Here is a 15,881-nt window from a genome sequence, read left to right as displayed (position 1 = left end):
GGACTTTTGTGATTCTTGGGTTGCTAGACCCAAGAGACTTTGGGATTGGTGGACTTTTGGGACTTTGGTGATTCTTGGGTCGCTGGTTTCAAGAACCAACGGAAGAGGACACGGCCCAATTTGCTGGGGTGGGTCTTTGCTCATGGTCTGGTCTAAGAACTCTAGTTGTGGTGTTTTTCCAATTTAATGCTGATGTTGTTTACCTCATGTTATTAAACATTTTCTGTTACACTCAGACTCCGTGCTTGCGAGAGGGGAAGTATTGCCTCTTAGAGGTGCCCAGGGGGTGGTATGTAATTGTCCCAGGTCACTGGGTGGGGGCTCGAGCTGGTTTTGCATTGTGTTATTGAAACGGAACCCCTAGATACAGAACCCGGCCCTTGTTGCTGCCAACTTAGATGGGCAGAAGGGTTACATTAGGAAAAACTTTTTCACTAGGAGGGTGGTGAAGTACTGGAATGGGTTAACTGGGGAGGTGGTGGAATCTCCTTCCTTAGAGGTTTTTAAGGTCAGGCTTGACAAAGCCCTGACTGGGATGATTTAGTTGGGGATTGGTTCTGCTTTGAGCAGGGGGTTGGACTAGATACCTCCTGAGGTCCCTTCCAACCCTGATATTCTATGATTCTAAGACCTCCTCTCCCCCCTGAGTATCCACGATGCAGAACACAAAAAGCTTTCTGTAGCACCCAGAAGGCATTGCTGCTGGGAGGTACCTCGAACAGTCTCCTAATGAACACACAGTAGCTCAGGGAAGTTATGGGAGATTGCCAGGAGTGATGGGACGTTGACATCTCTACAGTTCCCTTCAGTACTCATGGAACATCTCGCAAAAAGTTCCTCTGAAATCACCTGGGATTTATTGCAGCTGGGAGATGTCCCAGGAATTCTAGAATACATAATCGGCTGGCAGCAGGGGCCTCATGACAATTTCCCTCGGCCTTATCGGAGGATGACCTCTTCTCACACAAGTCCACCAGAGAGGCATGAAAGTGTCCCATAATTTCTTTTGGGTACCCATGAAATCTCTTTTAGAGGGTCCTCTAAAATCACCCAGAATGCAGTGGCAACTGTCCCTCGGGGCCGTTCTGCGACCTGCTGCTGTGGGGTGCGGCCGCCGGCGGAGCCCGACGGGACTATGCAGCGCAGGCAGCCGCCGCCGCCAAGCCCAGGGTTGCCACGGGCCGCATCGTGGCTGTCATCGGCGCCGTGGTGGACGTCCAGTTCGACGAGGGGCTGCCCCCGATCCTGAACGCCCTTGAGGTGCAGGGCAGGGACACCAGGCTGGTGCTGGAAGTGGGCCAGCATCTGGGTGAGAACACGGTTTGTACCATCACCATGGATGGTACCGAAGGCTTGGTGAGAGGACAGAAAGTGCTGGACTCCGGGGCCCCAATCAGAATCCCCGTAGGCCCTGAGACCCTTGGTAGAATCATGAATGTGATTGGAGAGCCCATCAAGGAGAGCGGCCCCATAACGACCAAACAGTTTGCTGCTATCCACGCCGAAGCCCCGGAATTTGTTGAGATGAGCGTAGAGCAAGAAATCCTGGTCACCGGCATCAAGGTGGTGGACCTGCTGGTGCCGTACGCCAAGGGCGGCAAAATCGGTCTGTTCGGAGGCGCCGGTGTGGGCAAGACCGTGCTGATCATGGAGCTGATCAACAATGTGGCGAAAGCCCACAGTGGCTACTTGGTGTTCGCTGGCGTCGGGGAGCGAAACCGCGAAGGGAACGACTTGTACTATGAAATGATCGAGTCGGGGGTCATCAACCTGAAGGACACAACCTCCAAGGTTGCCCTGGTTTATGGGCAGATGAATGAGCCCCCGGGTGCCCGTGCCAGGGTCGCGCTGATGGGGCTGACAGTGCAGAGTACTTCAGGGACCAGGAGGGCCAGGACATGCTGCTCTTCATAGTCAACATCTTCCGGTTCATGCAGGCTGGCTCTGAGGTCTCCGCCTTGCTTGGCAGAATCCCCTCGGCCATGGGGTACCAGCCCACCCTGGCGACTGACATGGGCACCATGCAGGAGCGGATCACCACCACCCGCGAGGGCCCCATCACCTCCGTGCAGGCGATCTATGTGCCAGCTGATGACTTGACCGACCCTGCCCCTGCCACCACATTTGGACGCCACGACTGTGTTGTCACGTGCCATTGCTGAACTGGGCATCTACCCTGCCGTCGATCCTCTGGACTCCACCTCCCGCATCATGGACCCCAACATCGTGGGGCAGGAGCACTATGACGTGGCCCGGGGGGTGCAGAAGACCCTACAGGACTACAAATCCCTCCAGGACATCATTGCCACCCTGGGGTTGGACGAGCTGTCGGAGGAGGACAAGCTGACAGTGGCCTGCGCCCGCAAGATCCAGCGCTTCCTGTCCCAGCCCTTCCAGAGGGCCGAGGTCTTCACTGGCCACGCGGGCAAACTGGTCCCTCTGAAGGAAACCAACAAGGGCTTCCAGGAGATCCTGGCAGGTGTCTACGACCACCTGCCGGAACAGGTCTTCTACATGGTGGGCCCCATCAAGGAGGCTGTGGCGAAGGCGGACAAGCTGGCCGAGGAGCACTCATGATCCACTGGTTCCGTCATGCCTCTCCCCCACCGCATCCCCACCCGGCTCCCCAGGGCCCCAGCTGGGTGTTGTGTCATGTCTGCAGAGTATATTTAAAAAGAACAGGTGTACTTGTGGCACCTTAGAGACTAACAAATCATGCTCTCTGTATGTGTGTATATATATCTCCTTAATATTTATTCCACTGTATATGCATCCGAAGAAGTGGGCTGCAGTCCACGAAAGTTTATGCTCTAATAAATTTGTTAGTCTCTAAGGTGCCACACGTACTCCTGTTCTTTTTGCGGATACAGACTAATACGGCTGCTACTCTGAAACCAGTATATTTAAAGTTTCCAATAAAACATCTGTCTTAAAACATAAAACAAAAACAAAAACAAAAACCTGTCCTAGGAAGTCACGGTAAATTGTCTCCTATGAAGCATGCTTTGGCTGCGTCCTTTGCTATTACATTAAATGTGCATCAAGTCATCTGAGTGGGAATAACACATGGTTTTTTCCTTCCACAATAACAAAGGAGCCCAGATATTTATGAATCAGAAACTACCTTTGCTCTGAGGTTCTCTCACCAGAGCCTAGCAACTGCAGTGTTATAGTAGCAGGGAGCTGAAGTTGATGAGGTCAACAATGGAATACGGGGCCAAACTTTCCATTAACTTTAAATGAAGTTACATCAGCAGAGACTTGGTCCCACTATGTCTAATTTGGGTGTTCATTCTTTAGAAAGGATGTTGAGATCATTGGAGAGGGTTTGGAGAAGAGCCCTGGGATGGATTCAAAGCCTGGAAAAAAGCATCTCAAGGTGTTTAATCTATTTAGTTTATCCAAGAGAAAGTTAAAAATTACTTGATCCTGGCATATAATCACCTATATTGGGGAAGAGACTTCTGATAGTAGATAGCTCTTTAATCTAGCAGAGGCATAAGAAGTCCTAAAGGCTGGAAGCTGAAGCAAGATAAATTCAGACGAGAAATAAGGTGCATTTTTTAACAGTGAGGGGAATTAGTTATTTGAACAAGTTCCTTAGGTAAGTGGGGGTTGGACTAGATGACCTCCTGAGGTCCCTTCCAACCCTGATATTCTATGATTCTATGACTGCCTGAAATGCCAGGCACACAATCTTGCTTGGAGACAGGAATGTGTTTGGTGCCGGGACCCGGACCCCCCTGTGAACCAGTGGGAGGGACAGAGGCGGGTGCTGCGACTTAGGGGCGCCCTGGGAGGCATCCTGTCCATGTTCCCAGTTTAGGACGGGACACATCTGGTCACCCCATGCTCCAGGGGGTGATCGAAGGGAGTCCCATGAGGGATTTTTTGATAGACCCTGGAGCAGCCATCAGCTTAACCACAGGGGGGGCAGGGGAGGCCCTCAGAAGAACTGGGACAATTGTAGGGGCAACGGGAGGGGAGACACCGTTAACCCTGAGGCGGGGACAGATCAAAGGAATCTTGGGGGAAGGGGAGCTTATGTGGGGTTGTAATGATGTGCGAAATGTGTTGGGGGCAAGAGATTTACACAAACTGGGCTTGTCCTGGACTTAGCCAATGGGGTGTGTTTACTGGGGCAGACGCAGGATGGACAGGGCTATACCATTCCTATGGGGATGGCCACTCTGACCACTCTTCTCGTCTTCAGACTGAATAACCCCAGTTCCCTCAGCCTCTCCTCGTAAGTCATGTGCTCCAGCCCCCTGATCATTTTTGTTGCCCTCCGCTGGACTCTCTCCAGAACTGGAGCAGTGAACCGGGGAAGGACAGCTCTGCCGGACAGTTCTCCCAAGAAGTCAGCAAAACAGCGAAGAAAGGGCGGATGGCGACTGCACTTGGATAAAGCTTCTCACAAGAGGCGTCTAACAAACCATAAGCACTTGCCCGTTGAGTGGCAGGGCCCAGCTTCGCAGCTGCTGCTGTAAATCAGGGTAGCCCCACTGGACTCAGTGCCCATCGGCCTCAGGTGAGGATCTGTCCCCTACGTTTCTGGGGTAGGTTGGAACCAGGGCATCAAACCCATTCTGTGAAGAAAGCTGAATTCAGGCAAGATGCCCCACAGACGCACCTTGGCATGGGTCCCATTCAATTCAGAGGGCCAGCTTCCCGGCTGGTGTCAATACTCGCCTTTCACAGCGAGTACGAGCTCACAGGCTCAAAAGACAGGGCAGGCAAAGGGCTGGAGAGGAAACAGTGGGGCAGAGGGGGAAATAACGTATTGCTTATCCACGTGGCGGCTCAGTGCGTAGCAAGCTGGGGTGTAATCTGCAGAGCACTGTCTTGCCTGTGTGGACGCTGGGCACTCTGACATTGCAAACACCAGGACGTCAAAGTGCCCTGCAGAAGTTTTAGAGCACAGTAGCAGGGTCCGCACGGCCACTTTGTGCCCAGCAAGCTAGTGTGCTCTAGATGTTTACGCCGGCTGGCCATGCACTCAGGCTGTGTGTGGACAAGCCCTTCTCAAAGTCACGTCGCAGATCTGAGCTAGAGCCAGCGGGAGAACGTAGCTCTCCAGCCGGTGAAACCAATGGCCTGTCTGGGCTCTCACAACGCCTGCGATAAAGCCCCACGCTACGGGAGACTGAGGAACCTGGTCTTTGGGTGAGAGGTACCCATGGATCCGTAGGAACAGGAATCAGCGTACGGGGAGATGGTCAGTTTTTAACACGGAAGGAATTCAGCAGTGGGGGGTCCAGCTCACACCCCGCTAAGGCAGTATGAACTAGTGGTGAGGGCAGGAGCAGGGACTCCAAGGTTCTCCTATGGGAAGGGAGTGAAGTCTGATAGTTAGACCAGGCAAATGGGAATCAAATGCCCAAACAAATCATATCTCCTCCCCCTCACGTGTCAACTCCCTTGAAAAATTCTAACAGGGCGGTGTGGCTCAGAACTTGGCATCTGTCAGCAGCCAAGCCTATAGGGGCACAATAACATAGTGGAGCTCCTTATCTTTTATGCTTCCCTTAATAAATATGGGCAGCCAATACTAGTCTATACCTTTCAGTACTAATTCCTTAACAGCCCCAAGCCCCACCCTATTGTTATTATGAGCATTGTTTTTATGTCAGCAGTGCTTCGAGTCTCCACCTGAAATCAGGTCCCCGTTGTGCCAGGCGTTGGCCAGACACCCAGCGAGAGAAAGTCCCTCCCCCCGACTACGATCAGGTCCCAGTTGTGCCAGGCGCTGCCCAGACACACACAGAGGGAGACAGTCCTTGCCCCCGAAGAGTTCACACTCTAAACAGGCCAGGTAAGGATTATTCTCACCCTTTTATAGGTGAGGGGGCTGAGAGGATAAGTGACTTGCATGAGGTCACACAGAGATTCTGTAGCAGAGCCAGCAACTGAGAGCAGGAGTCCTGAGTCCCGGTGCCTTAGCCCAGACCAGCCTTCGTACCACCCTTGAATAGGAATTGGCACGATCTTAAATGGTGCAACATTCCATTGTGATGCACAGAAAAATATTAAATTTGTCACCAATGAACAGGGAGAGGAGAGAAATGGTTTGCTGGTGAGATTTATTTTCAGTCCTGGTGTTCTTGCTGTAAACATTAGTGAGCGTCCCCATTGTCTGCTTGCTGATTAAAGGCAGCAAAATCAACTCTCAGAACATCAGTCCTGCCCCAGTCCCCCACAGCAGTTGTTACTACACAATTTGGGGTTAGCATTTGATTTACGAGATCCGAGTGTGGAAGATGGATCTTCCTTCTTATCATCAGAGCCTGGTTCCCAGCTGACATTTCAGTGACCGTCCTGCTGTTTGAACCTCTAAGGCTGGAAGGGAAAAGAAAACAAGTGTGAAGTCCGGGGCACTTTTCAGAGTCCTAGATGTTAAGGCTACAAGGGACCATTATGATCATCTAGTCTGACCTCCAGGATAACGCAGGCCAGAGAAATTCACCCAGTGTCCCCGCTACTGAGCCCACTACTTGAGTTTGACTAAGGCATCAAGCCTGGATTTGAAGACATCAGGAGTGAGAGAATCTACCACGTTCCTGGGGAGATTCTTCCAATGGTTAATCACCATCACTGTTAAAAATTTGGGCCTTATTTCTTATTTGAATTTGCCTGGCTTTAACTTCGAGCGGTTGGTTCTTACTCTGCTAGATTTAAAAGCGCTTTAGTACCTGGTATTTCTCAGGAAGGTCCTTATACCCGGTAACCAAGATGCCAGCTAATAAGCCATATAATAAGGTGCAAAAAATGCCTAGTGAGGGGATTTCACATCTAGCTCCTCCCAGCTCGCAGGGTGTCAGTGTCTCTGTAACTACCCCTCTCCCTGGTGGAATACAGGACATTCTTGGAAGCCCTCTTATTGACGGGACGGGGCATCAGCATAATAGGAGGGGGAGGAGAGATTTTGGGGAGCAGCCCTCCTGATTTACACCAGGATCTGTGCAGCCCAAGAGGTTTCATAACACATACAGCATCCGTGGCCTGTTAGTTCACAGCTAATGACAGACTCATAAACCTCTCTACATGCGCCAGACAGGGATAAAGGAACAAACTGCTAGACAGGCCATAAAATCCTTGTAAACAATGTTATGGCTTTCTCCGAGATGAATCCTGCTGGTTTTATTAGCAGTGGTATGAGAATAGCCTGGACAGGGGCCCACTCCTGGTTCAGGGCCCATCCACATAAGTGACGGCCCCTGCCCCCAAAATCTTACAGTTTAAGGCCTTGTCTACACTGGGAAGTTTTCCCACTATAAGCTAAAGTGTGAATTTAAACCAATATAGTTCTACTGGTATAATCCACCATGTGGACGCTCTCTTTCCAGAGTAAATACAGGGCAGCCTTGTAATGCCATGTCCCTGGGTGGGTTATCAGCAAGAATCCAACAGGGGACTGCTGAGTCTCGGAGCAGGAGTGTCTGCTCCTGAGCTAGAAGACTCACATCTGTTGACCGAGCCTCTTACAGGCTCATCTAGCTCTGTATGTGGCCCGGCAGCATTTCTTTTCTAATATAATAGCAACAGATCATAATGTTTAAGTTTAACCATTTCTCCCCCCCAGTTTTTATTGGTTTAAATGTTCACAGTTGTGGGAAGTTCTGGGAGGGTCAGAAAATATTTTTTTATTGACAGTAGACGTTGAATCAGCCAGCTACAGCTTCTGGGCTGTTAAAACACAAGGCGTCAACGTCACATGTCAAAATCTATAAAGTTAGTAGCCTTAAATCAAACTCTGAGTTCTCTCTAGGGTGACCAGATGTCCCGTTTTTATAGAGACAGTCCAGTTTTTTGGGACTTTTTCTTATATAGACGCCTATTACCCCCACCCCCGTCCCGTTTTTTCACAGTTGCTCTCTGGTTACCCTAGTTCTCTCACTTTGCCTAGCTATGAATTTCAGTTATCGGTGGAGATATTTGTTCATCACTTTGTGTGTGTTTATAGCGAGGTTTACTGATAAAGCTCTGTATGTGGCCTGGCCACCACTAGAGGGGGCTAGAGCACCATCCTGCATAGGCCTGGGTTATGCTTGTGAGTTTATGGGCTTTAGATATGTATCCTGAAATGAGGAGCCTTATTAAGGGATGGCCTGATGCACACCCCCGTGCACCCATTGCTAGAATTCAGCTGTAGGACCCAAGTCGTGACCTCTTGCCCTTGAGCCTGGCCATAGCTCAAGAAATGATTCAGGTTTATTTGTCTTGACTCCTCAGTTTTGTCCAGGAGGAAACCCAACGCAGCTCTAGGGGCTGACAGGTGTCGCTGGGAAAGTCTCTCTCCAGGCCGGCCTCCTACCCCCGCGTGTCTGAACCCATCCCCAGCATTTTCCCCTCAGCACTGTCGGTTTTCCCTCCACAGTACTGAGCTTGCCCCTGTCCCTTATTGCTGGACAGAGCAACACACCGGGACCAGGGACGTCCAAACAGATGCAAGGCGGGGGGCAGAGACTCTGGGGGCCGCCCACTTCCTATAGCCTGGGGCATGGGAGGAGCCACCGGCTGAGTGCCGGGCGCTGAGATGTGGATCGTTGTCTCTACCGGGGGCACAGTAGTTGTGATGCCCCTTTGTACACTGATCACTGGCTGACCGTCCTGCCCTCTGGGGACCCCTTTGCCATCACGGTTTAATCCAGCTGCCAGAACTGGACGTTGGCTGGGCTGTTTCCTGTTTGCTGGGTCGCTCGGCCCGGTCCCCGTGAGAAGCAATGGGACTCTCAATGCCGCTCGGGGGCTCTGGGATCTAACCTCATCTCCCTGCCTGGCAGTATAACCCATCGATGACGCACAAAATAAGATCCTGCCCATAACTCATCTGGCCTGATGGGTTTTGTTCTTTGCCCTGCAAGAAATAATTGGAGGTTATTTCTCCTCACTAGGACTTTTTGTCCAGCAGGAGGGAACCCAGCACAGTGCTAGGGGCTGGGGGGGATATCTCCCCCAGGTTCCTATACTGGCCTCCTTCCCCTGTGTGGCTGAGCCCCCCCACATCTTGTCCCCCCACCCCGCATTGGTTTTCCAGTCTAGCCATAACTACAGCAACAACCTTCCCTGGTTCCTTATTGCTGGGCAAAGCAATAGAACAGAGGAGTCAGAACAGACAAGAAGCAACAGATATTTGGGACATGAGGATTTGGCCCTAGATACTCCAGCAATCTCATGGTTTTAAGATTGCTGGAGTCTCTACCATGTTGATGACCAGCTTAAAAGGATCCTGTAAAAAAGAACCAGAGGTTAACGTACCAGTCCCCATTCTCTCCCCTCTGTCGTGGGGATATCTGAACCAGCAGGGGACCCTCTTAGATGGATCCCTCTGCCCACCCACCATGAGAAGCAATGGAACTTCTATCGCCACACTGGGGTGCTTGGTTCTGATCTCACCTCCCTGCCTAGGAGACACGCAGATGATATTAAGTAACATCCAGCCCATATCTCACCTGGGCTGCTTGGTTTTGTTGTGGGCCCTTCAAGAAATAATTGCTGGTTATTTCTCTTCAGTCCTTCTCTCTTGTGTCCAGGACGAGATCGAACACAGCGCTAAGGACTGACTGGGGGGCCTGCTGGAAATGTATCTCCCTAGGTTCTTACATTGAGTGTCAGTCCCACCATGTCTGAGCCCCACACCAAGCACTTCCTCCCAGCCCTGGTTTCCCCTCTTCTGGCTGTAACTACACTTCATAGCAGCGACCTTGCTGGCCAAAAACCAGGCGATGGAAGTCAGAACTGACAAAAGGCAGCGGATATTTGGGGCATGGGGATTCGGCCCTAGAGACTCCAGCTGAGACGTCCCTTGCGCTCTGATTACCTGGCTGTCTGTGTTACTGCACTGGGGATCCCCTGGCAGTCACAGCTGGAATCCAGCTGTTAGAGGTTGTCATTCTGTGGGCTCTTTCCTGTCAGATGGACCCCTCCACCCACCCACCATGCGAGACACGGGGCTCCCATCGTGACACTGGGGCGCTTGGTTCGGATCTCATCTCCCTGCCTGGGGGGCGCTCGGCTAATATGAAACATTGACAACAAACTCACCTGGGCTCCTTGATTATGTTATCGACCCTGCAAAAAATGATTGGTGGTTATTTCTATCCATTCTGCTCTCAGTGTCCAGAAAGAAACCCAGCCCTGTGGGCTCACTGTGGAGCCTGCTGGGAACGTATCTCCCTGGGTCGTACAGTGGCCCCCAACCCCGTTGTGTCTGAGCCCCTCACCACCCATTTCCCTCAGCACTGCCCGGCTTCCCCTGCCAGCCAGACCTGTATTTTCCAGCAGTGACCTTCCCCAGCCCTAGAGACTCCATCAGCCTCATGGTCTTCTGAGAACACTCATTGCCCGGGACGTGCCCAAATGTCACTGAAATCTGTTGGCTTTATTGGATGAACATAACCAAAAATAACAGCATCTCTCGTCTCTGGCCGATGGCCAGGAAAACAGAGCCGCAGGCGGGGGAGGTAGAGCTGGCCCATTTTCTACAGACAGGAGCTGCTCCAGGATGGATGAGTGAGATCTGTCCAGCTGTTCTGTCTCCCCAAAGTCTGTCTGGAATGGAGGGGTAGAGTCTGCGCTTTTCCCTTTGTTACTTTCCTTTGCCCAGATCAGTGTGGAGGGGGGTTCCCCACCCCCCTCTTGGAAATCACGACTCTGGCACTGATTCTGACCTCCACTGGCATTGCCTAGCCAAATGGGACATGTGACATCTTGCTTGAGGGCAAGTCTGTCTAACTGTGAGAGAGGAGACATTGGACAGCTCAGGGAAATTCATGCCCTGAGGCCCACAAAGCACCGGATGAGGGTCTAGAGACTTGTGTCTCTGCTCAGAACTGTCCCACACTGTATGTTTGCTGCATTCACTTCTGTTTCTGTGATCTGAAACGTATGTAGTGACCTCTCTGGGGCAGGAACCATCTCTGTTATTTTTGCACAGCGCCAAGCGCAATGGGGACCTATCCTGTAGGCCCTACTACAATAGAAACAAAAAATAAATATTCACCAGCCCCAGGTTAAAACCAAAACCAGGCTGTAAGAAAGAGCCAGAGGTTAACATGCTGGTCCCCATTCTCTCCGTTCAATCAGGGGGATTTCTGAAGCAGCGGGTGCCCAGACCTGAAAACATCCCTTCCCCAGGGGTTTCCTTTCCCGCGTTGGGTCCTCGCACAGAGAGGCGCTGGCCTGGGCCGAGACAGACACGAGGTGGGGCAGAGTCTCTGGTGGCCCAGTCATACAGATTGGGGGGTAGGAGGAGCCCACTGGGAAAGGGCCTGGAGTCCCAGCGGTGAAGCCCTGACTCTGTGGGGAACCCGGCAGCTGAGATGCCCCCTGTGCACTGATCACCGGGACTGCCCGTGTTACCCACTGGGGAGCCTTTTGCCGTCACCGCTGGAATCCCACTGACAGAGCGGGACACTGGGTGGGCTCTTCCCTGTTCGATGGGCCCCTCTGCCCACCCAGCATGAGAGACACGGACTCCCATCGCCACACTGGGGCGCTTGGTTCGGATCTCATCTCCCTGCCTTGGGGACCCTCAGATGATATTAAATAACATCCAGACCATAACTCACCTTGCCTCCTGGGTTTTGTTGTCTGCCCTGCAAGAAATCATTGGTGGTTATTTCTCTCCATTTAGGGTGACCAGACGTCCTGATATTATTGGGACTGTCCCAATATTAGGGGCTTTGTTTTATATAGGCCACTGTACTTCTCCCCACACCCCACAAAAAACGTGTTCCGGTTTTTCACACTTGCTCTCTGGCACCTTACCGCTATTCTCCTCTCTGTGTCCAGGAAGAACCCGCCCCCCTTCCCAGGGGCTGACAATGGAGCCTGCTGGGAACGTATCTCCCAGGTTCTTAGAGTGGCCTCCAACCCCGTTGTGTCTGAGTCCCTCACCAACTATTTCCCACAGCCATGCGCGACTTCCCCTTCCAGCCAGACCTGCATTTCCCAGCACTGACCTTCCCCAACCCCGTATTGCCAGGCCAGGCAATGGAACAGGGCAGTTAGAGCAGACAAGAGGCAGCGGATATTTGGGGCATAGGGATTCGGCACTAGAGACTCCAGCTGAGACGTCCCTTGCGCTCTGATTACCTGGCTGTCTGNCTTTGCAGTCACCGCTGGAATCCCGCTGACAGAGCGGGACACTGGGTGGGCTCTTCCCTGTTAGATGGGCCCCTCTGCCCACCCAGCATGAGAGATACGGACTCCCATCGCCACACTGGGGTGCTTGGTTCAGATCTCATCTCCCTGCCTGGGGGTTTCCCCATGAGGAAATGCTGTCACCGGGGAGAGTCGGCAGCAGAGGGAAATTCAACCACTTACCACTTTGATGCCCAAATCAAAAGGATTCTGAAAAAAGGAGCCAGAGGTTGGTTAATTGATTCCCATTCGCTCCCCTCTGCCATGGGACGTTTCCGCCCGCAGGGGACCCCGCACCGGGAACGTTCATTCTCCTGGCGTTTCCCTTCCCTCTGTCAATCTCTCCCTCAAACCGCCGATGCCCCCGAAGCACTTGATGATGGTGGGACAGCTGGTGCCCGCTGGGATCACGTAACAGAGCGGCCTGGCCCTGAAAGGACCAGGAGGTCTAGTCTAGCCAGCCCTGTTCCATCGGTCCTTCCTGTACCATAATTTGCTTCCTTCCATAAGGGGCAGGAATAATTGGAGTCAGGTGACAGCCTGAAACTCCCCTGGGCCCTATAAAAGGGCAGCGAGAGCACAGTGTGGGGGAGAAACCATGGCCCACAGGGACCATGCTGGGAGTCTGGGGACGGCCCTGAGGTAGGGCCTGGGAGGACTGTGGGAAGGAGCCATGAAGTTAGCTCTCGATCCCAGAGCAGGGAGACGTAAGCGGAGCCTAAGAGGGAGGCTGAAGAGGAATCCAAACAGGGCGACCGAACTTTGTTTGCAGTTGTGTTACCCTGGGCAGGGCAATGCCTTAGTTACTGACATGGGCAGAGAGCTGAGTCTGGCACCAACCTCAGTCTGCAGGGGGAAGACGCAGGGGACGTGCCTCGAGGAGGAAACTGTGGCGGGGGCACTTGCAGGGCCAGGCTCGGCCAGCAGGGGGCGCCACAGGGAAGACAAGTCCTTTGACAGAGTTTTGGGGGCAGGAACCATCCTTATACCGGCCCCTAGCGCAAGGGTCCCTGTGCTCTAGGCCCTACCATAATACAAACAAATAAACAGACACTCACCAGACCCAGGTTAAATCCAAAACCAGGCTGTAAGAAAGAGTCAGAGGTTAACGTGCTGGTCCCCATTCTCTCCCCTTCATCAGGGGGATTTCTGAACCAGCCGGGGACCCTGACCTGGAAACATCCGTTCTCCAGGGGTTTCCCTTCCCGCGTTGGGTCCTCACAAAGAGAGGCGCTGGCCTGGGTCGAGCCAGACACGAGGTGGGGCAGGGTCTCAGGTGGCCCAGTCATACAGAGTGGGCGGTAGGAAGAGCCCACTGGGAAAGGGCCTGGAGTCCCAGCGGTGAAGCCCTGATTCTGTGGGGAACCCGGCAGCTGTGATCCCCCTTGTGCACTGATCACCGGGACTGCCCGTGTTACCCACTGGGGAGCCCTTTGCCGTCACCGCTGGAATCCCGCTGACAGAGCGGGACACTGGGTGGGCTCTTCCCTATTCGATGGGCCCCTCTGCCCACCCAGCATGAGAGACACGGACTCCCATCGCCACACTGGGGCGCTTGGATCTGATCTCATCTCCCTGCCTGGGGGACCCTCACATGATATTAAATAACATCCAGCCCATAACTCACCTGGGCTCCTGGGTTTTGTTGTCCGCCCTGCAAGAAATCATTGGTGGTTATTTCTCTCCATTTAGGGTGACCAGACGTCCTGATATTATTGGGACTGTCCCGATATTAGGGGCTTTGTCTTATATAGGCCACTGTATTCCCCCATCCCCCCCAAAAAAGTGTTCTGATTTTTCACACTTGCTCTCTGGCACCTTACCGCTATTCTCCTCTCTGTGTCCAGGAAGAACCCACCCATTTCCCTCAGCCCTGCCCGACTTCCCCTTCCAGCCAGACTTGCATTTCCCAGCTCTGACCTTTCCCAACCCCGTATTGCCAGGCCAGGCAAGGGAACAGGGGAGTCAGACAAGAGACAGCGGATATTTGGGCCATGGGGATTCGGCCCTAGAGACTCCAGCTGAGACGTCCCTTGCGCTCTGATTACCTGGCTGTCTGTGTTACCCCACTGGGGATCCCCTGGCAGTCACAGCTGGAATCCAGCTGTTAGAGGCTGTCGTTCTGTGGGCTCTTTCCTGTCAGATGGACCCCTCCACCCACCCACCATGCGAGACACGGGATTCCTGTAGCCCCACTGATGGCATCGGTTCCAAATTTTGTGGGATAGCCCTAAAATTGGAGAGCTCCTCATGCAGTGAAGATGAAGTCCTGGTTCTCTAATGGCAACTGTTCTGTGGTGTTTTGGTGACGCGGAAAGGCAGGATGTGTGGTAGGAAGAACTGGGGCCCATGACACAGGAAATGGAGGAGATAGAACAGGGAGTAACGGACAGGCAGAAACAAACAGAATTCGGGGTGAGGTGCGTCAGTGAGGGGAGAAGGTCAGTGTGTGCTTGGCCCTCACTATGGGTGGCTGAACGCCGATGGGGCAGAGGCTGACTTTCACCATGTGCCTATGCAGTGCCTGGCCCAATGGGCCCCCAGGCTCCCTTGTGTCAGTGTCTGTGCAGCACCAGGGACATCTGGGCACTGCTGCATGGCAAATGAGAATCAGGATTGTGGGCCAAGATTTTGCTCACAAAAGTGACTAATGTTTGAGTGCCTCCGTTGCTGGGAGTGCAGCAGTAGACACCTTGAAGAGCCCTGATTTTCAGCAGGCAAGTGCTCGGCGCTGTCTGAAAAGCAGGGCCCTCGAAGGTTTTCAAAGCCATACACCCAAACGCTGAGGGGTTCAAAATTACTAAGCGCCTTTCAATTGTTCACCCTTGAGAGTTTTCTGTCTCCCCAGGGGCTGCCGCCTTTTTGATGGGCTGAGATGGAAACATCTGTACTATTCTTCAGTGAGCATCTGGCCCATTGACTCCAACTGACCTATGGACGATTGACCCCAGCTCGGATCTGGCCCCATTGACTCCAATGGAGCTACGGCCGATTGACCCCAGCTGGGATCTGGTCCCACTGACTCTAGCCCGTAAATTGAAGCTAATCTCCAAAGAAAGCAGTGTTTAGTACTTACTGGCTGCCAAAGGCCTGCTTGCCCCAGTGCCATGTTCTGTTAGGAAAACCAGGAGTTAGAGCATTTGGGAGACGATGGGATGTGAGCAAAGGGCTGAAGATTTGCAGAAGTGAGTAGAGACACTTTAATTTTCAGGAAGCGCTGAGCCCCCTGCCTCTGAAAATCAGACCCCGCTGGGACCCCAAATTGGGGCCCCAAAATCACTAGTCATCCACCTGTTGACTAATATCTGCTGGCTAGCATATATATATCAGTGTGTGTGTGTGTGTGTGTGTGTGTATATATATATATATATATATATACACACACACACACACACACACACACACTGCACCGTCAATATATATTAGTATGTGTTAAGTAGCGGCAACATTCAGCACAAATATTGTAACAGTGATACAGGCTAAACTGGCCTACACTATAACACTGTTCCCTTTGGCCAAGTATCCCATAACGCCTTGCGTTTTTGCTGCAGTAAGCGCTTGGCATAAGCAGACAGGAAACTTGCCAAAATCTAGATATATTCATACAAGCCAGGGAAGTATCTTCACGGACTAGTGCCTGGAATGCTAGTATCCAACACAAAGATAGGGAAGGAACAGAACAACAAGTGAGGGAACCGGGACAAACCCATGGGCTGGATTTTAGGGACAAATATATC

At 52.5% G+C, this 15,881-nt stretch overlaps 1 protein-coding gene and 1 long non-coding RNA gene across 2 annotated transcripts in view; one reads left to right on the top strand and one right to left on the bottom strand.

Moving 5' to 3' along the window:
* Positions 1 to 2,668, top strand: part of LOC117869819 (ATP synthase subunit beta, mitochondrial-like) — an 8,348-nt gene extending 5,680 nt beyond the window's left edge. The window contains 3 exon segments of the mRNA XM_034756926.1: positions 1,055 to 1,861; positions 1,864 to 2,125; positions 2,127 to 2,668. Coding sequence (XP_034612817.1) covers positions 1,055 to 1,861; positions 1,864 to 2,125; positions 2,127 to 2,577 — 1,520 coding nt within the window. The 3' untranslated portion in view covers positions 2,578 to 2,668.
* Positions 2,669 to 12,327: 9,659 nt separating this feature from the next.
* On the bottom strand, positions 12,328 to 15,259 carry LOC117869609. Its single transcript, XR_004643828.1, has 4 exons — positions 15,221 to 15,259; positions 13,772 to 13,798; positions 13,203 to 13,229; positions 12,328 to 12,354 (listed from the first exon to the last, which is right to left on the bottom strand). It is a non-coding gene; the product is annotated as an uncharacterized LOC117869609 (long non-coding RNA).
* Positions 15,260 to 15,881: the final 622 nt, after the last annotated feature.

This window comes from Trachemys scripta, chromosome 24, assembly GCF_013100865.1.
Source record: "Trachemys scripta elegans isolate TJP31775 chromosome 24, CAS_Tse_1.0, whole genome shotgun sequence".
In the NCBI taxonomy this organism is placed as follows: Eukaryota; Metazoa; Chordata; order Testudines; family Emydidae; genus Trachemys; species Trachemys scripta.
Note: the sequence above shows the minus strand (reverse complement) of the source record. Positions and strands in the feature narration are given on the sequence as shown.